The sequence below is a fragment of the Sphaerodactylus townsendi genome, linkage group LG02, assembly GCF_021028975.2.
Source record: "Sphaerodactylus townsendi isolate TG3544 linkage group LG02, MPM_Stown_v2.3, whole genome shotgun sequence".
Taxonomy (NCBI): domain Eukaryota; kingdom Metazoa; phylum Chordata; class Lepidosauria; order Squamata; family Sphaerodactylidae; genus Sphaerodactylus; species Sphaerodactylus townsendi.
In genome coordinates this window covers 151500797-151523741 of record NC_059426.1, presented here as the reverse complement: position 1 = coordinate 151523741, position 22945 = coordinate 151500797, and the positions used below count along the sequence as shown (strand labels likewise).

The window sequence follows — 22945 nt, the reverse complement described above, 5'->3', positions numbered from 1 at the left end:
TTCTTTAAGACCAAGATATTTTAATCCACCAAACTACATATTATTTATTATTATTATTTATTGAATTTGTTATAACGCCCACGCCCGAAGGGCTCTTTCTTTATTTCAAAAATTCGAAGTCTGTATTGAAGGAAGAAAGACACTACTAGACTGACTTATTGCAGAATGTCTATTACAACTGCAACAACCATCTTTTATTTGTGTTGCTTATTTTATATTGGTAATCCCTTTGTTTTCTCTTTATCCCTCTCCCCAGTTAATGGACCATTTATTAAAATTAAACACAACCACCACCACTTCCCAGATGTTCACCTCAAAATTCTTCAGAAGTAATGCTTTGAATTGAAATGTGTTTGCAAAAATGTTGGAACATGCATGCATGTAACAGACTCCCCTCTGTGATACACCTCTGAAGATGCCAGCCACAGATGCAGGCGAAACATTAGGAACAAGATCCACCAGACCACAGGCACACAGCCCAGAAAACCCACCAGAACCAAACAAACTACAAGCAGTTCTTCCATTTTTATTATTTGCAATATGTTAAAAAGAGACAATGGAGTTGCAACTGATTATACACGATAATTTATTATAAGTAAACTTTAAAAATTCAGGTATACATAATAGCTACACGAACAAGTTAGGTTTGAATAAAATTGTTAACGGAAGCCTGAAATGTATTCAGTTGTTATGAAGTGGTTTGTACTAAACCTGAGGCAGTAAAAAAAAAAAAAAAGTCCCTCTATGTCTTTATAAACGAACCTGATAGGAACGGGGCTGCCCATGTACAAGTCAGAGAACCTACCAAACAGTACCAACCTGGTGGGTAAAACTGCTTCTTGAGCCTTCTGCCCTATTTCTTTTCATTCACTCTTCCTTCACATCTGATTGTAGCAAAATGAAAGTCCCACTTTCTTCAGTAGATGGGGTGGGGAGAAGGGAAGCAACTAGACCCCAGGTGGGAAATAACTGGAAAACATTGTGGTGCTGACCTTTCCGGATATGTTGGCACTGGTAAAAAAAAAAAAGTACGTTCTCCAAGTTGTGATCGGCCACCCCTGGTGGGAAAATCGCCTATATGAAGCATTACTGTTTAAACAGGCATTGCATACACTTGCCATTAAAACTGGACATTTTCTTAGGAGTCACATGTATTCTGTTGCTACATTAAAACCAAAGTACACTTTCAGTAGTCTGTCTATTTCTTATAACAGGAGTATTCTTTAATTCCATCATTAGTTTGTCAACTATAGTTACATTTGTTTCTAGGAATACCTTCAACTGCTTGCATTAGAATATTTATTGATTTATTGAAAGGGAGACAGGACCCTGAGCTGTATCTTAGGATTCTTCCACCCATTTTCTCATCTTACTGGCTTTTCAACTACCCTATCCTTCTACAGAAATATTTATGATGCAAAGGCACCATTTCTTAATCTAAAACACTAAGCAAATGTAGGGAAATGATATGGCATAAATTGACGTGGCCAAGTTCACTTGTACTAAGCCTAATTTATGGGGCAGTCACCCTAAGAGCTGGGAAGAAAAAAATCCTTTAATGACCATCGTGCTTGAAAAAAATCCAGAAAATGTGTTTATAGGCGAGAGAGGAAATGATAGCATCCAGCAAACTTTTCAAAGGTCAGCTGTCCAAAATATCCAGCCTATAAAGACATGACTGTATCTTCAGACTTCCTAAACCTGAGCAATGGAAGCCAAATTCTAATTGCCTAACCTCTACAGGTTGCTTCCTACACTCTATGAGTGACTACCTTAGCCAAGTTAAGAGGAGTGGCATTAAAAGCTGCTCTCATTTCTTGCTACCTCTGCCTTTCTTCCTTAAAAGCAACGGCCCTGATGAAAGCACTGATTAAATAGCTTTTCTTCACATATCCCATAGCTCTTAGGTTGCTAACTCTTGTGGAACAAAGATCCAGCTTCCAAATTTTCTTCTTAGTCCTTGCTAGTAAAGTGGGGGCTTAATAAAACACGTGTCTTTTTTGTAAATGTCAATCAGTATTCTCACTGCACGGCCTGGACTGGCCTCAGGAGCACCATGATGCGTAGAGAGATAAAGGTGCACATCAGTGGAGATTTTAGGGGTTAGATGGGCGAGCATGCACGTACATTTCCACCTTCAAAGCCATTAAATGGACACACCTTTAGTGTCTTACAGTATCAATGTCCTTCCTAATTATGGGATACATGCCAGGGGATGTTTTCACGCATGTTGAATGTTGCACTTCCAATCCACTTTAGTAATCATTTACAAGTGGATTTTGCCATTTTTGCCTGGAAACGTATCCTTCAGTGTGTGTGAAAGTGCCCCACTATGCTGCAACATGGAGTTAAACTGTTTGACAATCCACCTTTGAATTCATTAAATGGCAAAACTGTGCAACATCAGCAGGCAGTGAATAACAGGAAAAAGCCTTTCCTTGAAACAAACAAAAAGGATCAATAAACTAATGCTTACAAATAGCTACCCTCAAGCACGGTTGAGTACTCTTAGTATAACTCCTTCCCCAGATGAAATGTTCCCATCAGACAAGCTGGTTGAAGGTAAACTCTGCCCTTTTTCACCTAGTATGTCCAGAAACAAGGTCTTCCTCCCAAGATAGGATATCACTGGATATACCAAAGCAGATGACTCTCTAGTTTAGCTTACAGCAGCAGCATTTCCCCAACTGGAGAGAGTAAAAAAGTTTCAGATCGCCTCTGGCCAGCACAGCTGATGCTCCACTATATAAAAAAAATAAAACTCTAAAATACTAATTTCTCTCCTTTGTATAAATTAGCAGATTTGAAGAAAAATAATTTATGACATTGTCTAAGGAAGGCTTCAAAGCCTGGCAAAGTGCAGTTTCAATTGCTTGATGAGTTGCTGGGTGTCCAGGTGTTCCGGAAATGCTTCTTCGGACTTCTGAGCGGCCACGTAACTTCTTTGGAGATCTCCGACCTACAAGAAAGATGTGTGGGACTGAAAGTGGTGCAAAGACTTCAGACCCTCTTATTTGACTAGTCCCTCACCCGGTCAGTTTAATAATTACATCCCATTGTAACAAATATATCCTAATATGAAGAGATCAAGCTGCTCTTTAATTTGTTTTAATGTGGACGTTAAGAACGTGCCTCTCCCTTAAGGTAAAGGTAGTCTCCTGTGCAAGCCTATCTGGTCGTTATTGACCCATGGAGTGATGTCACATCAGGACATTTCCCAGGCAGACTATGTTCACAGGGTGGTTTAATATTGCCTTTCCCAGTAATCTACACTCTCCCCCCAGCAAGCTGGGTACTCATTTTGCCAAACCTGGAAGGATGGAAGGCTGAGTCAACCTTGAGCCGACTACCTGAACCTGACTTCCACAGGATCGAACTCAGGTTGTAGGCACAGCCTTGACTGCAGTACTGAAGCTTACCACTCAGCACCCTGGGGCTCCTCAAAATTTAATGAAGGGACTCCTCTCCCTTAGTGAAATTAATGCTAATAAAAAGAGTTTAACTAGAGGGACAGCATTCATTCTCTTACAGGGTTCCTATAGACAGCGATTTTCGTGCGATTTTGAGCTGCTTTGAAAAAACTATGCAACTACAAAGCAGATTGCATGTTCTGTGGACACAGCCCGGGGATATGACAGTGCATTTGTCCCATTTATTTCAACAAGACTTTTACAAGAGAGTTTTTCAAATGCTTAGGTTGTACACTGTGATCAGTAGGACTTAATGGTGCATATGTCAGGTTGGACTCTATCCAGGACACAGAAGCATAGATTTGGAAGAGACCACAAGGGCCATCAAGTCCAATCCCCTGCCATGCAGGAATACACAATCAAGGCACTCCCAACTGATGGCCATCCAGCCTCTGTTTGCAAACCTCCAAAGGAGACTCTACCACACTCCGAGGCAGTGCATTCCACTGTCGGAACAGACCTTACCATCAGGAAATTCTTCCTGATGTTTAGATGGAATCTCTTTTCCTGTACTTTGAATCCATTACTCCTTGTCCTAGCCTCTGGAGAAGCAGAAAACAAGCTTGCTCCATCCAGTGGCGTAACTAGGCAAACTGGAGCCCTGGGCAAAACCTGAGTTTGATGCCCCCCCCCAGGCACGTGCCCAATGCAACGCGCACCCTCCCTTGTAGCTTTCATGCAATTAGCGTATCTAGGCAAACTGGAGTTTGGCGCCCCCCAGGGGCAGCCACCCTCCCCCACTGTGACCAAGCAATGATTTTTTACATGGGTTGTTTCAAAGTCACCCATCACATTATAGAGAACATGCCCCAACTCACTAAACTGAAGGCACAGCAATAAATATGCCACACAGCAGAAGTAATTTTTTGAAAACATTTTCAAAATGCTTTCCAAAATGTTTTATTACTGCTATGAAAACATTTTATGGTGTTGTATCCAGTCCCCCCCAATTGGGGGAAACAGCATCACCTTTCAATGTTTCAAAGGAGAATCTGGGCTCCCTAGTTTAAACAAGTGATACTGGAATCCCACCCCCCAAACAGCATCATTTTTCAGTGGTGGCTGACTAGGGAACCCAGATTGTCCTTTTAAATCCACAACAAGGAAGAATCTGGGGTTCCCAGTTTTAAACAACATTGGAAGTGGTACTACTTTGGGGTTGATTCTCCCCCACCCTGAAACAACATCACTTGCAATGTTTAAACTAGGGGACCTCAGATTCTCCCTTTAAAATCCCATGTCAAAGGCGGTAGGATTTAAAAGGAAAATCTGGGGAAATTTAGAGGAGGAGTGCCTGCTGGCAGAGGTGCAATTGTTAAGCCATAACAGCACCAAACTTTCAGGGTATCTTTAGAAGACTTCCCTAATGATACCACTTGGGTTTGGTGAAGTTTGGGGACAGGAGGTCCAAAGTTATGGACCCTCAAAGGTGTAGCCCCCATCTTCTGTTAGCTGCCATTGGAAACAATGGGGGATGGGCACCCCCTTTGGGAGTCCATAACTTTGGACTCCCTGAACCAAACCTCACTAAAACTGGGTGGTATCAGTAAAAGGTTCTCCTGATGATACCTCCCAGGTTTGGTGAAGTTTGGTTCAGGGGGTCCAAAGTTATCGACCCTCAAAGGTGTAGCTTCATCTCCTATTAGCTCCCATTGGAAACAATGGGGGATGGGGCACCCCCTTTGGGAGTCCATAACTTTGGACTCCCTAAACCAAACCTCACCAAACCTGGGTGATAGCATCAGGAGAGTCTCCCAAAACATCCCTGAAATTTTGGTGCTGCTAGCCTAAAAACTGCGCCCTCTGCAGGCCAAAAATGAAAAAACACTGAAAATACAAAAAATCCCACAAACAAACCTGCGCCCCCCACAGGGCTGCGCCCAGGGCAACTGCCCACTTTGCCCAATGGGAGGAACGCCTCTGGCTCCATCTTCAATATGACATCCTTTCAAATATTCACACATGGCTATCATGTCACCCCTTAACCTTCTCTTCTCCAGACTAAACATACCTAGCTCCCTAAGCTGTTCCTCATAGGGTAGGGAATCTAGATCTTTTACCATTCGGTTGCCCTCCTCAGTCAGGCCTCCAAAGGCCACATTCTCATAACTACTTGTTACTGTCTTGTTCTTTGGGAGGGGGTGGGGAATGGAATGAATATAGGATTCACAGCACTGCCAGATTAGCCGTGTTCCTGATCTGGCTTATGCCTGCAATAAAGAAAGAAGAAGAAGAAGAGGAGTTTGGATTTATGGCCCCCCTTTCTCTCCTGTAGGAGACTCAAAGGGGCTTATGATCTCCTTGCCCTTCCCCCCTCACAGCAAACACCCTGTGAGGTGGGTGGGGCTGAGAGAGCTCTGAAGAACTGTGACTAGCCCAAGGTCACCCAGCTGGTGTGTGTGGGAGTGCACAGGCTAATCTGAATTCCCCAGATAAGCCTCCACAGCTCAAGCGGCAGAGCGGGGAATCAAATCTGGTTCCTCCAGATTAGAATGCACCTGCTCTTAACCACTACGCCACCGCTGCTCCTTTGGGGAGCAGTGGATCACAAGTGTTTTCATTGTCTGGTCAAGAGGTTCTTGACATCAATATTCCATAATGAACTTTTAAACAGTTAACAAAACAGAAGGTGCAATTCAAAGAAAAAGAGCCCTGGAACCTGATTTTGAACCAACTGGAGTTCCTAAAACCATGATGGAGCACACCCACAATCATGATAATGCAGAGAGAAGGGGTGATGCTTGTTAAGCACCTTGAGCCAAAAAGGAAAGGCAGGATATGAACATTTAAATAAATCAATGTTCCTATTGCTGTGGGATTCAACAGGCAACAAACACTAGGAAGGGTATTACCTTATCGGACAACAGAGCAATATTGAAGTGTGGCTCGTAGAGATGAGGTGCTAAAGATGACGCAGTCTGCAGAAACACTCTTGCCTAAATAACAGACAAACAACAACACTTGATTTGTGCCTATGTATAAGGCAAGGAAAAAAAACCCCTTTGTATTCTATATCTCTGCAACAGCAAGAGTGACAAAGCCTGTTCACGATTGCAAAAGGTGTGAATGCTGAACTTACGGTAAGTACAGGAGAGAAGGGTCACATCCACTGGCTCCGTCCAGTATTGTGTAGAGGAGACTAATGGTGCATGATGGTGTATGAAAGCAGGGGCTCCCTGTGGGTATTGGACTTCAGCTGAGGGGTAGCAGTGGCAGGGGCACAATACTTCTTCCCTGTACATGCAGTCAGCATTAGCCATCTTTGAATTTCTGAACCAATCTATGGTTAGTGGCAGATTTAGCGATGTACCACGTCTGAAACAAACAGGATTTCTCTGAAAACCGGCAGAGAAAGACTGAATTCTGCCTCAGGTTGTATCATGGGTCTGTAACCTGCAGCTCTCCAGATGTTCATGGACTACAATTCCCATCAGCCCCTGCCAGCATGGCCAATTGGCCATGCTGGCAGGGGCTGATGGGAATTGTAGTCCATGAACATCTGGAGAGCTGCAGGTTGTAGACCCCTGTGCTAGATGCACCCAGTCTTCCTTTTCCCACAAAAAAGGTCTTTTATGTAGGGTCTTCATGAGATCTAGCACATTATCTAAAAGCTGGGGGTCTTGAGAGATCTCTAGTGGGATCACATCATATTGCGCAAGCCTGCTGAGATCCACAGCTGGATCAGTCCCTGCTCACTTACCTCGACCTTCAGCAGTTCAGGGCTGCAGCGAAATTGCCCTGCTGGGCTTTCTGCTGAGAGGCAGTTGCTCAGCTAGCCCTGAATCTGAGATGTGCAGCATAATTATACGTATATGTGCATACATGTATTTCTATATGTTGGCTTGTTTTTTGGAGGAGGTGTGTAATAAGTTTACACACATATCTCCCTGTAGTGTGACTTTAGCCCAACCCCCATTTCTGTAATCGATCTCCCACTGCCTTGTAACCTGCTACAGAAAGCCTATATAGGTCTGTATGATTGATGTATACCATCTATTTTTGTGCATTCACAGTTTTTGACAGAAGATGTAGCAAAATGCAAAGGCTGGTTTCCAAACCCGTGGCAGGAACTACTGAAGGTATACACAGTGGTGTACACACAAACTATTGAAGGTATGCACATACACAGTGACACACGTACAGTGCAACACAGTCTGAAACTGAGGAGCCATTTTTAACTTTCCAAAATCCTGAAATGGGAAACATTGCAAGGGGAAATGCCTCTATTACTGTGCTGCCAACCCGCCCCATCCTTTTCTGCTCCCAGCTCTGTTCCTGCAGGATAACAAGGGATTAGAATTGACAAGTGTTCTGTCCTTTGAAGTGCTTGGAGAGCAGAATTCTTAGTGTTCCCTGGAGGCTCACCAAACAAACAAACAAACAAACAAACAAACAAACAAACAAACAAACAAGATTGTCAGGAAAAAATGACTAGCTGGACTTATTTGCAGTCTTAAACCCATTTCACTCAATACTCATTTGCACAGTCTAAGATCTACAGTAAATACTACTGCAGTTCTGTTCTAGAGAAACCAGAAAAAAGATGTTCTTTTAAAAAAATCCTTAAAAATAAGCGGCTTGGTAGAAAGGCAAACATACATTTTTTTCTTATTTCACTCGGTATATTGTTATTATATATTAGGCATACAGCACCCTCAGTGAACACAGCCTGATACAGAGTATGTGAAGACAAGTCTCTGCCCCAAGACATTTATGATCTAAAATTGGTTGTAAGGGAAACAACAACTGGAGGTGATTGGAATGGGCATGAACAGGAGAAAAGCCTGTATTCATTCTAGAAATACATTCTTGGGCTTAGCTTCAGTAGGCAAGGGTTAAAAGGTTGTGCCAAAGCCTTAAAGGAAAAGGTACGTTTTGAAAAACCATTGGAAGGCAGTGAACACATGTTCTGCTATGGGTTTGGAAACTGAGTCTTATGAAGAAAGTTTGCGGAAATTGGGGATGTTTAGGCCGGAGAGGGGGAGGTTGGGAGAGATATGATTATTCTTTTTTTCCCCGAAGGGCTGTAAGTTCAAGTACGGTCGGGTACTATTTCAATTGACAGGAGAGAATAGGCCTCGTAATGATGGGTTTAAATTATGAGTAGGAAGATATCGATTGGATATAAGGAAAAACTTTTTTAACAATAAGGACAGTTCAGGGTTAAAACTGGATGCCTGAGGATGGTGTGGGTACTCCTTCCTTGGATGTGTCTAAGCAGAGACTGGACATTTATTTGGCAGGGATATTTAAGTGCGGGGGGCTGGACTGAATGATCTCTTGGCCGCTTCCAACTTTTTAATTCTATTCTAATGCTTTGTACACATGCGTACTGCTTTGCGTTGGGTGAGACCATTGGACTGTCAAGGTCAGTGTTGTTCTACTCTGACTGGCAGAAGCTCTCCAGGAACTTAGGCCGAGGTCTTTCACATCACCTGTTATCAGATCCTTTCACTGGAAATGCCAAGGACTGAACCAGGAACTCTCTGTAGGCTCTGCCATTGATCCATGACCCTTCCCCGAGCCAAAAGTGGTTGCCTCACTCTGGGGTTCTGGGTGGTATAAGGAGCAGAGGCATTTGAGGAAGAAGGAGATTTTAGGACAGCTACAGGGTGACAGGGAGAGGCGAAAGTGTTTTAGGGATATCTCAGGATATAAAAGTGAAAGGAGAACAAGGTAAGGAAGGCTTTGAAAACAGGCTGAGAGGTTAAGAGCTACATCCAGGAGCAGACAGGTGGGGAATTAAGGGCTGAATGATCTGATGTCAAAGCGCTGAAAAGAAAAGGGGACAAATTGTATTCATGGAAGAACAGAGAGGAAAAAGGTTACAACAGCCAAAATTACAGCAGGAAGCAGAATTTATCAATAAGCGAGTTGAGAAGCAAAGCTTCTCTCTATAACCCTATAAATTTGATGAAGAAATAATAATTTTTAAAAAGCTGCATCTTCCCAGTTTGGACAGGGACTAAATACAGCAAGTACAAAAGGGAAGAGAATCAAATACATAGGTCAGAAGAAATAGACAAGAGTATGAAGAGAAGAAACCTTGAGAGAGAAAGAAAATCAGAAGTTCAGTCTTGGCCTCATTGAGATTATGATCCAATTGGAAATATCTAGCAGGCAATTGGAGATGAAGGGCTGTATGCAGGGAGGAAGTTCAGGGGTTTAGAAACAGAGATGGGTGCCATCAGCTATAGGTGGTGCTGAAAGACATAGAAATTGACAGGATCACCCAAAGATAGATACTCGGTGCCAGAGGAACAATTTGAAGAAGACCCCCACAGGCAACTTTAGAGGATGTGCTGCCCTCTGTGGAAACCCTGAACAAATGATTAGACAGGGGGAAAACAGCTAGAAATAGAGGCAGGGAAACCTAGGGTGTGAACAGACTCATATCAGGAAAGAGGGACCAGATATATTAAAAGCAACAGGATGTTGGACAGATACCTTTGAGTTTGGCAGTAAGGAGATTGTCAGAGATTTTGGTAAGGGAGGCTTCAGCAAACTGAAGAAGGCAGAAACCAGATTATAGGAGACAAAGAAAACATGGAAAAGGGAAAGATTAGATGGGAATAAGCAGCATGCACCAGGAGTTTGGAGGCAAAAGACAGAAAGGGACCGCGTGGCAGACGAAGTGGGAAGATGGATCCAGGGACGATTTTTTCCAGAATTGGAGTGAATCAATGGCGCTGTTGTGGCACATATGGTTTGAAGAATTGGGGGTTTAGCTGCACATTGTTAAAGACTACTTTATAAAAACACACTAGGTTAGTAAGAGCAAGAGCTGACCAAGCCTGGTCTTTTAATAATGCAGACTGAAAGCAACATTATCAGATGGGAATGTGAGATATAACGTAGAGACAGCAAAATCTGAGGCAAAGTGATGCTCCAATATTCTAATGTGATCAGTTGCAGCATCTTGCAGTAGTGTGGCAGCAGCAGCAGGGAAGAATATCTGAGATGAGAACAGGCACGTAGGCTCCATGAACATCTGGGTAGAAAGTCCCGGAATCACCTCAGTCCCCGGAATCCCCTGATAAAATATGTGTGTTGACAACGGTATTTTCCCCGGCTTTGGGAAAGACCTTTCTCCCCAGAGTCCTTGAAGAACTGTTGCCAGTCACAGCAGACAATATGGAGTTACGTGGATCAGTGGTATAAACTGAACTTTAAATACAAAAGGTTTCCTGCTGCCTTGCTAAACCTCAGGAGGCAAAAATGTGCAGGCAGGCCCCACAGTCACCATAACAGAAATTATATATAATTGAAAAAGGAGACTTGAATGGAAGTAATAATCGGGTTTTTTTCAACAAGTCACTTCTGCTCTTGCTGTTGTTATAGATAACATACATTAAGCTCCCAATGAGGCCCAAGTATATGCCAACTGAATACAATTCTGTAATGAGAGCTGATTATCATCTGTCACGGCAGAGAGTGGGGCAGGAGTGCTTTTGAATGTTGCCATAGTAATTGCGGGGAGTCCTGAAAGCAACTTGCTGCTTAGGAACAGAGATTTAAATAAGGACTTATGCTGTACTGCAGTTCATCAGCTGAAACTCTAAATCCACCAAAGCACTTTCACTATCCATTTCAAAATCCTCATTAAACCTTGTTCACTGCAAACAAAACTATAAGGCAGAGGCACGAACACAGCGGGCATTTTTAGAAATGTGCGTGCAATCAAAGCAACGGCAGAGATTTCAGTTCTTTATTTGGTTGGGCCAGGGATGACTGAAACATTTAATACTGCTATTCCCTAAGACATTTTAAAGCTTTACGCAATGCTCTCTCCTTAAAAATGTGACCAAAATACCTCAGAATTCAAAATAGATTTTCTTAGGCCTTGGTTTTTCTGTTTTTTACTGAAAATGCTGAAATGGTTTTTTGGCTAGCTCTTTCTCTAAGGCCGTTTCCACATGGCCACGCTGGGGGTTTTCATGTACGCCGACCCAACCCCCCTGGGACCGTTCGCATGAACGGTCCCGGTAACGAAAGGGAAGATGGCACCGCGGAGCGCCATCGTCCGATCGACCTACCTTCTCTGCGACCGTCCAGCGCATCGCCAAGGCCAGGGAACACGCCCCCCCGACTGGCGCGACCGCTCCGGAGTCACAGGGCAGGGGGGGAGTGTCCCCAGGCCTCGGCAACGCGCCAGATGGTCGCAGAGAAGGTAGGTCGATCGGGCAAAGGGGGGAGGGATGGTGCACGGCAGCAGCTGGAAGCTGCTGTTTTCCCAAAACCTCGCTCGGGGAGTGAGGTGAGAAAATGGCGGCTTTGCACCACTGGGGAGGAGCGAGGGCGGTGCGGCTGCAAAGCAGCTGCGCCCCCCGTGCAAACAGCTCCCTGCGGACGGCGTTTTTGCCGTCCCCAGGGTGCTGTATTTGGCCCGTGCAGAAAGGGCCTAAGACTCACCTCAGACATCACATGAAAACATGGTCCATTTAAACTAAGTACAGCTTGTGTGGTTGTCTGAATGCAGGCCGCTCCATTAACTATGGTTAGTTAGGGTTCATCAAGCCAGTATCTGAAGGTGGTTTATTAGCCACAATTGGTTCATGGGACATCTGAATGCAGACATCCTAGTTTAATCCTGGCTTTTTCTCTGGTGTTGCTCAGCCAGGGAACAGAGAAAAGGCAATGAAATCAGCTCTTGCCAATACACTGAGATTTGAATGACTTTCTGTAATTGAACTTTGGTTTCAAAAATTAACCATAGTTAAAATAAACCATGGGTTATAAGAACATAAGAACAAGCCTGCTGGGTCAGACCTGAGTCCACCTAGTCCAGCACTCTGCTGCTGGCAGTGGCCCACCAGGTGCCTTTGGGAGCTCACATGCAGGATGTGAAAGCAATGGCCTCCTGCTGCTGCTGCTCCTGAGCACCTGGTCTGCTAAGGCATGTGCAATCCCAGATCAAGGAGGATCAAGACTGGTACCATAGATCGACTTCTCCTCTATAAATCTGTCCAAGCCCTTTTCAAAGCTATCCAGGTTAGTGGCCATCACCACCTCCTGTGGCAGCATATTCAGGTTACACCTGAACCAAGTCCAAAAGTTGATGACCAGTATTTAGAAGTCCAGCAAAAAGCTGAAATGCCTATTCCAGCCAAAGTATTTCTATTTCAACAGGAGTCTCCAAGTCCCAGTTGCCACCTTCACAATATAAATAAGAGCATCTCATTCCAACCCAGTATGTCTTTTCATTATTTTCTGCAACAGATCCCATGCCATTTCTACTTTTCCTTTCTATCAACCAGTATATTCTAATATGATCACTGTATTTTATGTGCACTTTTAGCTTTTTTGTCCCTGACTCTTCAAAATTCTTAAAACAATATATACTACAATGATGCTAATCAGATTCTGGGGGTTAGCTGACGTGGAGTTGGACATCTCATAAGTGGAATCAGGCAGGAAATCTCAAAAGTGGCTAAAATCAGTGCGCCACGTTGTGAGATTCTGCGACCATGCCTAACTAACCTCCTCTCTCACTTTAACCAAAGAGCCCCCTGAAACAAATACAAAAGGTACAGTTGCTTCCACTTCCCTTCAGAATTTAACACCAACCTGCTCTATGCGGCCTTTTTGCATTTCCAGCACAGCTAAATTGTTGTAAGCTTCTGAATGGTCATTGTTGTTTGCCAAGGCCAGCTTGAAACACTGGAAAGCCAGGCTCGTATCCCCTATTCCCTGAGGAGAAAAAGCCAAAAATATTTATGAGCAGCTATAAAGCCAGTCACCGATACTCTGTTTGATCTACCAACGTACTGACACACTTGAATGTGACCAAGAAACAGAACTCAGTATGAGGCTATACGATAGAAGCAGGTTAAGGCCTTAATGGCTGGTGACTCACAGAGAAAAAGAATTTACCTCCTTCCCAATAGTGATGTTTTCAAGTGCATCACTTTACTTTCTTCCATAAGTGAAAGGATGCCATTCAGAAAAAAAGATACTTGTCCTTGATTACAACAGAGAACAGAAAAGTGCTGCTCTTGGTGAAGAAGATACTTGCTCTCTAGCATTACTAGCAGGTGACTCATTGTCAGAAAGTGACACTAAATAAGAAGAGTTGGTTTTTATACTCCACTTTTTTCTACCATAAGGAGTCTCAACCCCACGCAAAACCAACCAATTCTCTCTTGACAAGATGCTACAAACCATGATAGGTGAGGGTCAAGCATAGAACTGCAGGTTACATCTCTTTAAGCCCACTGTCAGCAACAAATGATATTCATCTGAGGAAACAGTATTCATGGCTAAGGCAATGTCTTGCTAACGGATAGTATCCATGTTAGAATGGGTGCTAGTTATTTCATCCATGTAATGCTTCATACAGAAATTCACAGCAATTTCCCAAGGGGTCCACTGGTATTAACGGTCTAGGACTTTAAAGGCTTCTGAGAAACATCCTGGGCTCACATTGATCTTTCACCGTTTCTGCACAACTGTTACGGAAATGTAATCTTGCTCTTACCACAGCGACGTGTCCCAGGTTGTACCAAACATCAGCTGCCTCCTCCTCATTTTCAGCCAGAGAGAGGGCACGTTCAAAGGAGCTGAGAATCATGTCATACTGCTGGGCGTAGAAGCAACAGAGGCCCAGGTTGTTAAACAGCTGGCAGTTATAAACACCCATCTGCAGGAGCCGCCTAGTTCAAGAAAAAACGTGTGCGTGTATTTGTAACTTTGCAGCATGGATCATGAAACTATCCAAACTACACAAGCCCCTCTCTTCATATTGAAGTAGGCCTACTCGAGAGGAACTTTAGAAGCATGGGAGTCATTGTGTCATGGAACCTCATGATGCTGCTGGGAAACAGTACAAGAACATGGCCACACGGGAAGAATCCATAATCCTCCCCTCTTCCTACGTCCACACAACTCACCTGGGAACTGGAGCAAAACTGGCTTGGGAGCCAGCTCCAAACTGGATTGCTACCACATCACTGAACAAGACACTACAGGAAGCTGTGAAATCTCATCCCTAGTAGGTTTTAAAGAAAAAGTTGCACAGATGCTTATCAAGGATGCTCTAAAGCACAGGTATCAAAATAGTGGCCCTCCAGATGCTATGGACTACAGTTCCCATCATCCCCTGCCAGCATGATGCTGGCAGGGGATGATGGGAACTGTAGCTCATAACATCTGGAGGGCCGCGAGTTTGACACCTATGCTTAAAGACAAGAATTTGGCTAGAAAGCTGATGCTGGCTCCTCTCAAGGCTACAACCCTACGATTTTTGCTAAGCCCCATTGAGTCAGTTTTGAGTATGTATTCACATTTCCTTTTTAAGCAAGCATTTTAAGAAATAATTTCTGCACCTGCAGAGATTTCCTTACCTGTAAAACCGCAATGCTATCTCAGGTTGGTCTGAATAAAAATGATTACTTCCGATGCATGCAATGGCTTCCATATGTGTATTGTCTTGTTTTAAGACTTCTTTATAGCATTCTGCAGCTGCAGAAATATTGTTCATTTCCTATGGAGAGTTGGAAAAATTAAATTAAAAATGTTTGTGCAGCTTTTATTACACCTGATAACTATAAAATTAAACCAGGAGACTAGTAATAAGCAGAGAACGTGCAACATATACTAATGAAGTGACAAATGACAATTCAGATAAAATCAATCCTCTGGTTTTATGAGACTATCCAGTGTAATTGGCTTACACATAATCTTATAAACCCCTCCCCCTATTATTTTATTGCTGAAGAACAAATGTATTTCAAATAATATGCATAGATTCAAGTGTAATGTAATTATTCAATAAATTTCCCACTTCAAAAAAATGTTCAAAAGATAAATTTTAATTATATGATAGTGTGTATATTGAGAGTTCACCTTTTAAAAAAGTAGTCTGTGCACTTGTAGGAACACGTAAACATGTTTTAAATTACTATGTGGTGACTGGAATATGGCTCCCAAGGGGGATTTGCAATATTCTGCTCTATTGCAAACCCTACTAATAAATAACCCTATTGATCTGATTGTACCTTTCCTACTGCAAGAGCTTTCTACTGGAGAAATTTGGACTGGGAAGACTGGGGGAGGAGTCTGTGCTTCTTACAAGAATTTGTTCTGCTAAAATGAGACTTGCCTTCCACTTTTGGAAATGGGGCTTTTTAAAAAAGCGTTGGACTGTTCCGAGCAGAAACGATTGGGTGGACAATCAGAAATTAGCAAGTTTTCAAGCTGCAGGAAATGGATGCTGTTATATTGTTAATCCTGTGGCAGTCCATAAATAGCAGGACAAACTCAACAAACTGTGGAAATTTAACTGTGAACAAGCTTGCAGAAAACACCATGGGTACCAGTTAAAACAGTCTGTTGCCATTAGGAAAATAATGCACTGAAATCAATGCATTAAAAGGATTTAAGCTTAAAACAGATGCTTCACATTATACCTGTCTACCATACTTTATCATGGAATGGTGCTGCCACGCCGCCACACCCCCCCATCACACACACAAGGGAAAGAAGTCTGGGCTCCTTGTTTAGTTTCAGGAAGCACTACATGAGCTTGGGTTGGATCTAAATTTAAGTTGATATTTCCCATCAACTCCTACTTTGTGCTGCAGTCTTCCCTCATGATATTCTTCTGGGTCCCCAATCCCCCAGGAGCAGCATTTTGTACAGACCAGTGGGTTTTGGAGGGAAAGAAAGAGACAGGGAAATGCCATTCCACCACTGAAAAACATTCGTCTGGATCCAACCCTTCATCCCACCTGACTTGCAACCACACTTGTTAGTATATAGCGCAGACTGTTTCTGTTGTTGTCCTTTGAGCTGTGCTGTTTTTGAAGTGGTAATTTATTCTTGTGTGTCTTGGACTGTCGTGTCTACCTTCCATAATCTTCCCTGAGCCTACTGAAAAGCGGTCTATACAATGACTGCAATAAAAACTAACCTTCTTTCCCCACTGAAAATGAACTGTTATTTAATCTCTGGGGTATTTAGCCTATTCAGTAATTCTTACTGACTTAATGAATTCCCAATTACTCCCTTTGCTGATGAAGCACTGATCTGAAAAGACTAATGCTGGTTAATCCTGCTGACAGGCACTTTGCCACAAAAACCATTTGTTGCTTTCAAACTGAAGAAGCAAGAACTACATAAGGAAGATCATAAGCTCTCAGCTAGGACGGCCTGCCTTCCCTGGATGCAGTTTTGTCTTTGAACTAGGAAATGCTGCTCCATCGTAACAAAGTTATCTGGGCTTGATTTTATTTTTCTGTAGCATTATCTGATCAGCATTTGAAAATGCTGGGAATCTATCCAGTGAATTTCTGAGGGCAACAATGGGCATACTTATATTTCCGGTAAGCCGGTACCTAAGCTTGCATACCTCATGGATCCTGGCAATACCACAAAGAAGGGAGACTTCTCCAGGAAACCGATCTAATCCTTGCTTGAAAACATTTAAAGCTGTCAAAGGCTGATCCAAGCGGGAATACACCTGAGCAAACAAATGGCAGATGTGCCTGTGTCAATACATAAGATCTGCACAAAGGTTCCATAGCTGATGATTGTTACTTAAGTGCCACATGAGTCTATGCACAGAGACGTGTGAGGGAATAATAGACAAAGGCAGGAAACCATGCTGAGTTTATGCAGCAAGTATCACTGGGTTTCATTACTGCCTCTCCAAACTTTCACAATCACATTGAGCTGTGCATAAATGAGACACAGCCATGTTATCACGTTGGACTGACCATCTACTAGGGTGTTGTGGGCTTTCCAGGCCATATGGCCATGGCCTGTTAATTTTTGCTCTTCACATTTCACCAGCATCTATGGCTGGCATCTTCAGGGGCATGTCATGGTAAGAAGTGTTTTTCTCCATTGTACAAAATGGAGTGCTTGTGTGGTGGGGCATATGTCTTGCCCACCTCATGGGTGAGGGGAATGAGGTGCAACTGCAAAAGAACTCCCCCAGGACACATGCAACTGTGCTTCACCTCACCCACCCCCCGCTCCGCTCCAACTGTGAGGTGGACAAAATATATACCCCACCACATAATCACTCCACACTGTGTCATGGAGAGAAACATGACATGCCTCTGAAGATGCCAGCCAAAGATATGGATGAAACGTTAGGCGCAAAAACTAACAGACCATGGCCACAGAGCCCCGAAAACCCCCAACAGCCAGTTGATTCCAGCTGTGAAAGCCTTCGATAAGCCTGTTACGGTTCTAAAAAAAAAGTTAAGATGGCCTTTCCATAATGTCCCCTTGCATCTTTGTGTCCCAATGCAGAGAAATTTCCAATCCTCATTTGCCACTGTTTTGGTGTGGAAGGAGGGAAATACACAGCATAATACCTTATGGTAAGTTGCACTGAATGCTGCAGAAGGAGAGAACGCAGCTGACATTCTGAGTGGCTACACTGCGCTGCGCTTCTTACCTAGTTCCACCCTTAGATTCAGTGACAACCAAATGCCACAGCTGCAGACTATCGCTTGGATCCCATGAATTTGTTCTGTCTGCTGCAGTGTGTGCTTCCTCTTTTTCTAAAACACAAAGGGCCCACTGAAAGCCAAGGCTCTTATGCAAACAGAAGATTAGCATGTTGTGGGTTTTCCAGGTTGATTGGCCATGTTTCAGTAGTATTTTCTCCTGACGTTTTGTCTGTATCTGTGGCTGGCATCTTCAGAGGATCTAGTGGCAGTAAAGCAAGTGGAGTATATATACATTGCCATACGGCCATACAACCCAGAAAACCCACAACATCCTAGTGATTCTGGCTGTGAAAGCCTTCAACAATACATCAAACCGAAGATTCAGCACAAGATTCTGTCACACACTCTGGTAGATACAATTGAATGTGCACAGACACTTTTCACAGCATTCCAACCTCTCTAATGTCCAACAAGAATGAAGCAATACTGGATCGTCCAAACTGGTTTCTTCCGATTATTTTTCAGTTGACCATGGAGACACATACATGTAATCTCTAAGCCACACAGACACAACAGACAACCTGTTTCTTCAATATCAATGTGCTTGCTTGCACAGCACTCGCATATTTCATCAAACCCATTGAGATCGAGTCATGACAGTGAAATAACGTAATGAATAATGTAATGCTGACATAGCATACCAAACAAGAGAAAGCCAGCTGTCATGGGTGTTCTCATTTCACATAATAGGCAATACAGCATAGCACAAACTGTACCCACTTTAAGGGTAAGAAAACAGATTGTTGCTATGGCTACAAAAGCAAACACTTCCAGTGCATAAATTGTGGCATTTCAACTGAAGAAAAAAAAACCCATGGCTGTCTTCCTTGAAAAGATACAACCAGCTCAGTGTAACAGCACCGCCAGCAAGAATGGCTGACTAAACGGCTTAATAAAGAGCCGCAAAAATAAGAACATCAGGATCAGTGCAGTATCTTTGCTGATGACTTCTTAATGCCGCCTGTTCCGTCATGCAAAAGTAATTGCTTCTTGGGGTAAAAGTAATAAAAGGAGACCGGTTAGCTTTGGCGGCGGTGGTGGTGGCGGTGGTGGTGGGATATGTGAAGCTCTGGCTACATCAAAGAGACTTTACTAATAAAGGAGGTGTTTCAAGCAATTGCAACAGCCTTTTGCTGGCAATGCCCATTTCTGGAAGTCCGTGCTAAAGCTTCCTTCAAAGCATTCACTGTGAATTTCTGTTTATAATCTGTGCAGCAACTGCCACAGTGCTGATTTGTCTCAGCAATATCTGCATTAAAACTCAAAGGAAATGTCTACCTTGTGGCTGTCAAATTTGTTTTCACTTTGTTAACACGTTACGTATGAACCGATTTCTTCTACTAGCAGCTTCAGTGACAGATTTACATATAAAAGGAGACTACAGAGCAGTCTGTTTTCCCCCTTCAGCCTTGTCTTGGGAGTGCTTTTAAAGAGCAGCTCAGCATGAAACGTTTTGAAAACAGTTGCTTTCAAATCTGACCTTTCTTAAAAATGAGAACATGCTTATTAGTATCAGCACCTTGGACAGTACCTTGCAGTTATACAGGGGGAGCACCACATATACTACAGCCAGAGCCATCTTTGACGTATCAATTGCAGCCCTTCACACAGCTGGACAGGAAAACTAATGCCGTTTAGAAATGCCATGCCTGTTTAATGGGAGCAAGTGGTTGCAGGAAAAACTGCAAAGTCAGCTGTGGCTGTGGGTACAATACTTCCCCAAGTAGTCACATAACTTGGTGGGACTGTATAACCATATGCTGGTTACAGGACAAGTTGAACTTTCCAATCAGGATTTTTGAAAGTGTATTCTATAAAAAGAAAAAGCCCTCAGAGCAATATGGTGAGTGAAGATTATGAATTTATGAAATTATTTATGCACCGAACTGAGGATATTAGAATTGAACAGCAAATATTACGACATGTTGAATGTCTGGAGTATTACTAAAATATATTAAAGATGAGATTTTTGAAAGGATATTAAAAAGTGGCTATGTTTCAAAGTAATTACGTGTCCTTGATTAATCAATGAAAATCACTATAGAAGTGTTCCTATTATCTCACATTTGAGCTATAGTTCCACACCATTCACCTGAAATGATGAATCTTATGTTGTAAATGCCAACTTACCTTTGCCAAATACAGTATCGTATCTACCATATCCTGCTGTTTGAGAGCCGATTTAAATTGCGTTTCTGCTTCACGATACAATCCTAACCTGAAGAAAGATACAATACAAAGATATGTCTGGAAAACACACCATTTGGGGTGAATTTTACAATTTTCTAAATTATGAGCTACAGCAGCACAAAGTACATAAAATGGGTCCTTTTCATTTATATGGAAGATTCATGACATTAGAAATTACATTTCCAGTCCCCCCAGTTATGTAATGGGCTTAGAAACCATTCCTGGACTTGCCCAAACATTGCTAAGAGATAGCTTTACCTTAACAGTATTACTGCTGGACAAACCTTCTCATAATCCACTTAACATAGAAAAAAACATTTATGGGGGAAATTATCAGTGAACTCATTGGGACTATATTTATATATACAATCTATGGTACTTATGGGGCTCCTTTTGGTTCCTTGCTGCAGCACTAAAAGATAATTTCCAGGGAGTATGTGATAGCGTTACCCAAACTGCAATCCAAACCCCACTTATTTATCGCAAAGTGCCAACCCGGCAATTTAACCTGAATGCTGAGGTTTTAGTTTAGAAAAAAATTGGTTTGCACCCTCTTCCACCCGCTTGAGCAGGGGCCAGCCTGCTCTAGCCTCCAGTAAGTCCTGTGCGGACTGTTCTGTGCCTCTCTAGCATCTCTGCCTCCTCTGCCCCCCCCCCCTGCCCAGGCAGCAGCAACCCAGAGCACAGGCACCAAGCCCACCAGCTGAGTCCTCCCTGCTCACCGCGGTGCGCGCACATGGTGCTCAGTGGCCAAGGCTAGCCTAGATGTGTGTGTGTGTGGGGGTGTGTGTGTGTGTGATTTTCCGCCCCCCACATGATGAACTCTGTGTGTGCATGCCCATAGACAGGGCTCCGAGTGCCACCTCTGGCACCCATGCCATAGGTTCGCCATCACTGGCCGAAGTGAAGTTTTAAACCTCCATTTCATCCCTTTTCACCAAGCCAAAATATGCATGAAATTATTTAGCAGCAAAATAGGCTACATTGGATTTTCCTCCCTTATTTTCCTGAAGACCTTCTTAACAAAGACTGTGAAAATTAAGAGCTCCATCACAGCCGTGTCCATTCTGCCTTCTCTTTCAGAATATGCTTTGCATGTGGCAAGTTAAAAAGTAATGGAAGCATTGTATTACAGCCTATTCATATATTACTCCAGTTGCATGAAGGTTACAAAAGCAACAGCACGATTAGCCACTTAATAAGGACCTTTGAAGGCTTCTAGCTGCTCTGCATTGTTTGTAGCAGAAAGCATTAGCAAATCTCAGAGGATGTGCTAGGCTAGTGGTTTAACGCCTCATCCTGATGATTAGCAGATTCTGTGACAGCAAGAATATCTGCATGTCTCCTTTAATCGTTACACCAGATTGTTAGTGCTTTACACCACACATGGAGAGAAAAGAGAGGGAAAGAGTTTGCCCCTTGTAAACTGCCTGCGCATGTCTCTCCTCTCAAATGCAGATTTTATCCCATTCAAAATGCACTTTTCAATCCTGGGCTTGGATCCTATGAACAAGTTATGCATGTGTATTTGCTGCAATGCTTTCCTCATTGGCTAAAACTTGAATTCACTCAACAGCCCACGGAAAATTACTGATCTTGCATAAATGGTAGTTCTAGCGCAGTGGTTCTCAACCTTCCTAATGCCGCAACCCTTTAATACAGTTCCTCATGTTGTGGTGACCCCCAACCCTAACATTTATCCATTTTACAGATGGAGAACACTGATGCAGAGAATCTTAGGGGACCCCTGTGAAAGGATCATTCAACCCCCCAAAGAGGTCGTGACCCACAGGTTGAGAACCACTGTTCTAGTGGAAGAGGAACAGTGCTCTGCAGCAGAGACAATCCAGGACCCACAGAACTGATTCATAGGATCCAGCCCCGCTCTTTCAAGCCTCAGATACAGTCTGGCTGTCCTAATCAGCTCTGTCTCCCCCAATATATTTTTAATAAAATAAAACTGAACGGGCTTATTTGCAAGAAGCTCAGTAAATTGGAGGGTGGGGGAGATACTCTAAAATCCCCAACAAAGGATAATACAGGTAACCAGGGTAAAGTATAAATTTGGAATATCATAACCATTTAATCCAAGACTGTAAAGAAAACTTAACTGGAAACTGGCTGACAGGACTGTTCTCTTTACAGGTTTGATGTACAGTTGTTTCCCTGCTTATATACATGTCACAAGCCAAAACTATATGTTACGCATGCCATGAATTGCCAGAATCCTTTGGTTAATTTTGCTCCTGCCCTGGTCCAGAAGCCTTCAGTCTATTATGTAACAGCCTCATAATGTATATTTTCTCAGCCCCACTCTGTCGGAACCTCACATGATCATGGTCATGCATAACAAGGAAAGAAGGTTGCGACAGCAATCTGAATTTTGACTGGAATGCCGTGAGATGTGGAAAAATGTTTTTCCAGCTTCAGACATCCCATCTTAGTTGTCCCCACTGCTTGCAGCTCCACACTTTATCAATCAGTTCTATCTGTTTAATTTAACTTAAATGTAAATAATAACGTCCACTGTCTGCTACATGCACGTGTCTCTAACTATACAAATCAGACAGTGAACTGGTAAAGAAGTTCCTCCCAGTCAGATGTAATCCTAGGTTTACACAGACCCTTTTCCTCTCTGAACTGAGCAAACCATAGTTTGCCATGATCCCTGAATTTGGCAAATATCTAAACCAGCACTGGAAACCACCAATTAAACTTGGCACACAAAACATAGCAGTGTGAGATTTGATTCCGATTCCCAAACCATGAACCCACCATATGACTTCTTATATATTTCCCATAACATCCTTGGACACAGGTTAC

At 43.0% G+C, this 22945-nt stretch overlaps 1 protein-coding gene across 4 annotated transcripts in view; it reads right to left on the bottom strand.

Moving 5' to 3' along the window:
• Positions 1–506: 506 nt before the first annotated feature.
• Positions 507–22945, bottom strand: part of TTC8 (tetratricopeptide repeat domain 8) — a 60782-nt gene continuing 38343 nt past the window's right edge. For 3 of the 4 annotated variants that reach the window (XM_048485775.1, XM_048485778.1, XM_048485777.1), the window contains 7 exons: positions 20063–20150; positions 16819–16929; positions 14813–14952; positions 13948–14122; positions 13038–13160; positions 6323–6406; positions 507–2959 (listed from right to left, as the gene is read on the bottom strand). In XM_048485775.1, the coding sequence (XP_048341732.1) occupies positions 2843–2959; positions 6323–6406; positions 13038–13160; positions 13948–14122; positions 14813–14952; positions 16819–16929; positions 20063–20150 (838 nt within the window). In that variant the 3' untranslated portion in view covers positions 507–2842. The remainder of the gene's footprint in view (positions 2960–6322; positions 6407–13037; positions 13161–13947; positions 14123–14812; positions 14953–16818; positions 16930–20062; positions 20151–22945) is intronic. The other variant, XM_048485776.1, reaches the window with a different exon arrangement.